This window comes from Lutra lutra, chromosome 3 (genome assembly GCF_902655055.1).
Source record: "Lutra lutra chromosome 3, mLutLut1.2, whole genome shotgun sequence".
In the NCBI taxonomy this organism is placed as follows: Eukaryota; Metazoa; Chordata; class Mammalia; order Carnivora; family Mustelidae; genus Lutra; species Lutra lutra.
The window spans coordinates 128,782,753-128,788,752 of record NC_062280.1 but is presented as its reverse complement, the minus strand read 5'-3'; the positions used below and the strand labels follow the sequence as shown (position 1 = coordinate 128,788,752).

Sequence of the window (6,000 nt, the reverse complement as noted above, 5' to 3'; positions counted from 1 at the left end):
AACGGTACTAGGTTTAGTCAGTGTGTCTTTCTGCTTCTCCACTGGATGTGATAGTCTTGTGTGAAGATCTTCTTTCAAAGTTTCTACTCCTCTGGCCTCTGGAGGGCTAGGCTTGAGGCAGGTGAACATCTCAGAAATCCTTTTCCATCAGTACAGCAGGATGCTGATGATTTCATTTAACATTGAAAAAACAAGGAAAGAGATGCTAAGCTTATGGTATTATGGTCACACTGGAATTATATGTCCTGAATCTTTTTATTTTGTGGACAGTGCAACTCAACTTATAAGCAGTCTATGCAGTGCCAACATGTGGGTGTTCACTGGTAGGTTGGTCATGTTGACTAGCTGTAGATCAACTGTACATCAGCCTACTATATACAGATTCACTAGTGCATGTCAGGAACATAAGGGTGAGAAGAACCTATACGTACAGTTCTCGGCACTGTTGATAAATAGTACAGCTGCCACTGGAATGTGGTGCATGCCAGAAGTCATTCTGCTGTGCTCTCTGTGTAGAAAGGTTTGGTGTTGGTGGAGATGAAAAGCATTGCAGATGTCATCTTCCAAACACTGTACTTTTCTTAAAGGTAGTCCACTGAAAGTCCAGGGATCCGAAACCATTACTAGGAAATTGGTTTCACTGTACCATCCCCAAGGGTTATTTTGTTCAAAACCCCAAGTTTAAGTGAAGAGGAGTCATCTGTCCACACAATGGATGTAGAGAGACTCTTTTTTTTGGTTTTGAAAATCGATTTCCTCCGATGTTTGTGCAGCAGCTGTTTCAACTTGTCCTTGAAAAAGCTGGTTGTGAGAGTGTAGAGGATTGGATTCAAGGCACTGTTTACTGGAAGGAAAAAAATGACTATCCAAGAGATGATTGTGCCTGGAGAGGGAAATGAAGTGTGGAAAATTTTATGAAGTGGAAGTTTTAAACAACACAAATAACACATAACATTTTGTGTTCAGTGCTATTTGGGGAGGGCTACCTAGTTCACTCAAGTTTTCTTTCACCTTATTGAAAATCTCTCTGTTGGAGGAGCATAGGAACTATGAATCCAATGTCCTACCATTCTGAATTTCAGTAACTATTTGGTAGTTTGTTGTAAGGTCAAATGAGAGGAAGTATGTAAAAAACACTTCATAGATGTAAGTTGATATGTAATTTATTTTTCTTGTTTTTTTGATAGAAAAGTAAGAAAATGAAGAAATACTTCTTAATCAATACGTCAGTGTTGAGAAAACATCTGGTCCAGTGTCATATCTGACCTTGGTCTTAACTCCACTCTTGAAAGCCTTATTGCCCACCCCCTATTCCAACCATCCTATCCAGAGTGGAGGCTGAAGTTGTGAAGAGCAAACAAGAATACATCTTCCAACTTAATCCTATCGTATGAAGCATTAGAGATACTAGTTAGAATATTAAGGGAAAGATGCCACAAAAAGTCCTTTGTGAGGAGAAATTTGTGATGGTAGTGTCCTTTCCAAATACATCATGCACTTGGTTAGGATGAAGTGTGTTTTCCCCTTTATGCACAGCCTGCTCTTAGGGCCAGACACTTAGCTACGGGACTATGGGCAAATCACCTAAGCTCCCTGGACCTCAACTACCCTATCTGTGAAAGGGGCTGATGATAACTTACTTGATCGAAGTCAGGGGGCTGGGTCAGAGTCGGCGGCTCTGCTGACGTCCCTCTTCAGCACTAATACCTGTGATCCTCTGACCCCACCACACTATGCTGCCTCTTTCCACGTCTCCAAAGATGCAGAGAACTCCCAGCTCAGATGAAGAGCTGAATCCTAAGACCAAGGATATATTCCCTGTCCCACCCCCTTTGTCACCTTCTCTTTCCTCCCCACCCTCACAATTTTCTTATCCTTTAAACACCATTACTTGTTCTTCTTTGCCTTTTGTTCCTTCCATCTTTTCTGTTCTTCTCTTTCTTTTCTATTTTTCCTGACTGCTTATCTGACCTTTCCTCCTCTCTTTCCTCCTCTCCTGCTATCTCTCCCTTCTCCTTTTTTCTGTTTGCCTTCCTCTTTTCCTATCCCATCTTCTCTTTCTCGTCCTTATTTATTTTTTTTGAACTGGAAAGAATATGGAAGAAAAATATCTATATTTAGCATATCTTAGATTTATTAAAGTTTCATATTACTATATCACTTGTATTTATTTTTTTTAAAATTAGACAATATGGACAGTGCATGATTGAAAAAAAAACAACAACAAAGCAAAACAGAACAAATTAAGTTGCTTTTTGTCTGTTACATCCCCAAATGAAATTGTGACCAGGAATGAGACTTCCCATTCAGTCTCAGGGTAACTCACTTTATAAGGTCAGCAGGTGAGTTCTGAGAAAGGAGGGCTAATGCTGCCTTATCTTTCAGGCTAATCACACATACTATCAGTGACATGCCATGGTGGAGCACACCCCAGAGTTCTTGGAGGGTGGGCACAAGATGGGTTTAGTTCAGTGAGTGCAGCATTTCCTACAACATATGGGAAGTCAGGCAAACAAGAAGGGGCTTAGTAAAAAATGATCAGGGCTACTCTCCTAGGTCCACTGATGTATTCAAGACAAACCTCAAAATATTGTGCTACAAACATAGAGAAAGACTGGTGTATGGCCCATTAAGGATTTCATAAGACACTTTTTTTCCTATTCCAGTTTCCCATCATGATCTGAAATGTCATAAGCTTTCAAGGACAATGACTACTCCTGTAGCTCTCTGGTACCCTGGATCACCAGACATCTCCTGATTCTAAATCAGACAGTGTTATGGGCTGAATTTTGTCCCCCACCCCAAACTCATACATTGAAGTCCTAACCCCCAGGACCTCAGAATGTGACTATATGTGACAGCCCTTTAAAGATGTCATTATGTTAAAATAAGGACATTGGGGTGGGCCTTAGTCCAATTTGACAGGTGTGCTTATAAGAAGAGGGAAACTTTCCTATATGAGAGATACAATGGGAACACACACAGAGGAAAAACCATGTGAGGACACAGTGAGAAAGTGGCCACCTGCAAGCCAAGGAGAGAGGCCACAGCAGAAATCTGTTGACACTTTATTCTGGAATTCCAGCCCTCCAGAACTGTGAAAAATAAATTCTGTTGCTTAAGCCACCCAGGTTGTGTTACTGTGTTATGGCAGCCCAACAGAGTAATACAGAGAGAAGAGCCTCATGGAGCTGACAGACTCACAGAATATGAAAACTGGAAGGAATTCGAGAGGCCTTATGAAAATCATCTCAGTGAGGTGAGGTGACCTCCCTACATTTCCTCAGCTGCGCAGTGGCGGGGTTAGGACAGAAACCTAGGACTCCTGCCTCACTTGGTCCTTCTTCCACCACACAAGGCTGCCTCATCCCACATCCAAGAAAATCAAGTGCCTGAGGTGAGGAAGGACATCGAAAGCATGGAAAGAGAAGCTGGGGAGGTTGATGAGATCATCCATTTCCCACCCTGCTCCATCATTCTTGGACCAGCTCAGCATCTTTTGTTGAAAATGCATTTATTAAATAACATTATGTGAAAAACACTGTGGAAAGATCAATAAGACATGGTCCCTAATATTCTGAAGCTTATAAACTGAGGGGAGCAATGAACATATTAAAGAATAACACTGGTAAGAAGTGGTTCAGATGAGGCTAATAAGTAAAGTATGAACAAAATGTTACAGACATTTAAGCAATTGAGTTGGATGGGAGTGGGTTGGAGAGAGGTATGGAATGGTACCATGGGTGAGTGAGTATTTGGGTTGAATTTTGAAGGATGAGAAGGGCTATTTAGTAAGCTTAATTCTTACAGATTGAAGATACAACACAGGTGGACAGAACAACTTCAGTAAAGGCAAGGCATTAAAAAGGTGCCGAAGAAAAGAATCCCAATAATTCTGATGGGTCCTGGATCACAGAATACCTGGGGGCAGAGTGGGAGGTAACATTTCTCATGCTGATCCCAGCATTTGGACTTTATTCTATGAGCAATGAAGGCCAAAGGACATTTTAGTCCTGTTAAATTTGGAATGTAAGGATATAAACATTGAGATGCCCAGGAAGATGTAGTAGACCGGACAATTCAGACTGGACAATTCAGCTCTCGTCTTAATGAACTCTGCTCTTCCCAGCCACCAGGTTCTCCCCCACCCCCAAGTAATGGCACACACATTCTTGTGTCCTCTGCTCTCCATGCCCAGTGGAGGTTCCCAAGTAGTCAGCCCCAATTGCTCTCTTGACCTGCACATTCACACCTTACATGGCTTCAGGGATGCCTCTGCCTTGCGGTCAGGCTAAATGGACAGGTGAAGGGGGAGTTGTGGATGTTGTGTCATTTTGCAGTGAGACAACAACAAGGCCTCCCATGACTCTGCACAAGCTGGAGGGACATAAACTGTTCCAGCTGTTGGTTACTTGTACATTCATCATACTTTTGTAAGTGCTTCTGAAGTGCCAACCCATGTGTAACACTGGGGTGCCAGGATGAATAAGACCCAATTCCTGCCCCTTGGGATGGATTCCCCCAAGTAGAAAGTCTATTTCACAAAGTTGGGCCAAAGCCCCAGGGTGGGGGGCTCTCCATGGCTGTGATTTCTAGATCCTAGAAAGGGATTCAGATGAAATCCTAACTCATGAAAGGTTTTTTCCTCTGGTTGAAGTAGGCATGTGGGTGGGAAACCTGGCCCTCTGGATGATGCACTTGAACAGAACAGCTGACATTCTGCAGCTTGTGCGACAACCAAAGGGTAAGGACCATGAAGTAGACCTGCAGTTCTCAACCGGGGTGTGTGTCTCAGAAGCATGAGGGGAACTTTTCCAAAATCCAAGGGTACAGCCCTTTGCCCCTATAGATTAAATCTAGAAGCCCAGGGAGGAACCTGGGCATGTATATTTTGATTTTGTATGTTAACTCTTGATTAAGAATCACTATCTAGGGAAATGAGTTAGTTATTTTTCCTAGCTCCTGTTTTCTCATCGTTCTTGTCTGGATTATACCACTACCCAGTTTCTTAGATTATAAAATGTTGAGAAAAATAATAGCTGTTTGCACCAAAGTTGTAGTTGTTTATAGAGAATTTACTATACGTCAGGCACTATATTCTGACCTCATCAGGGAATGTAAAATGGCACAATGTACTTGGGAATAATAGAAGGGACTGACCTGGTATTTCCACCCGGAAGAGGGAGAGAATTTTAATTACAAATACAGGAATCCAGCAGATGGCATCAGAGAACACTATAAAAAAGAAACGATTTGCAACAGCCACCTCTCTTCCAATGTGATTCCTCACTTCTGAAGTCTGCAAGGCAGTTTTTTTAATGGAACAGAACATAATAGTATAGGAAAACACAATGATGAGAAAAGCCAGCAAGTTCACACCTGTTGGAAAAAGCACAGCTCTTAACATCTCAGGTGTATAAATCAACAGTAAAATACTGTGTTACACAGATGTTCATTATGGTGCCTCTTCTTACGCTGTACTTCCAAGAAACATTCTTTTGTATAAGCCCAGTTGTAATCAGCTGAAAACCTTGAATCTAAGCCTATAAGCTAATGGGATTGGGTTTGACAAATCAAAAAGATATTGGAAATACACAAAACTTTTATGAAGAGTTACAGATCTCTGAAATTCAGATCTAGGTGTGTATCATGAGGCGAATTTTAGCTTTTTTAAAGTCAGAAAAAAGCTATTTTCATTTTTTGCTCTCTGCAGATTCAAATCTTAAAGGATTACTACAATCATATGTATACCTCAAAGAATAAATATAACTCCATTTCTTTATCTTATAAGTATGAACAAGATAACCTTGGAATATCAAGAAGATAATAGACACAGAAACACTACTTCTCATGGCTTTTTTGGTCCTAAGTAAAAATAATATATAGAACAAAAATCCATTTTTTTCAGATACCTTATAGTAATTTAAGCTAAGATTCAGAATCCTTTAGACTTGTTTTAGAAAAAATATATATAAAAAAATAATAAATTCAACTATGAAT

The 6,000-nt window shown here is 40.8% G+C and overlaps 1 protein-coding gene across 1 annotated transcript in view; it reads right to left on the bottom strand.

Annotated features, from left to right (window-relative positions):
- Positions 1–344: 344 nt before the first annotated feature.
- The window catches only part of RXFP2 (relaxin family peptide receptor 2), a 57,883-nt gene continuing 52,227 nt past the window's right edge, over positions 345–6,000 (bottom strand). The window contains exons 17-18 of the mRNA XM_047721547.1: positions 5,161–5,379; positions 345–883 (exon numbers count right to left, since the gene is read on the bottom strand). Coding sequence (XP_047577503.1) covers positions 624–883; positions 5,161–5,379 — 479 coding nt within the window. The 3' untranslated portion in view covers positions 345–623. The remainder of the gene's footprint in view (positions 884–5,160; positions 5,380–6,000) is intronic.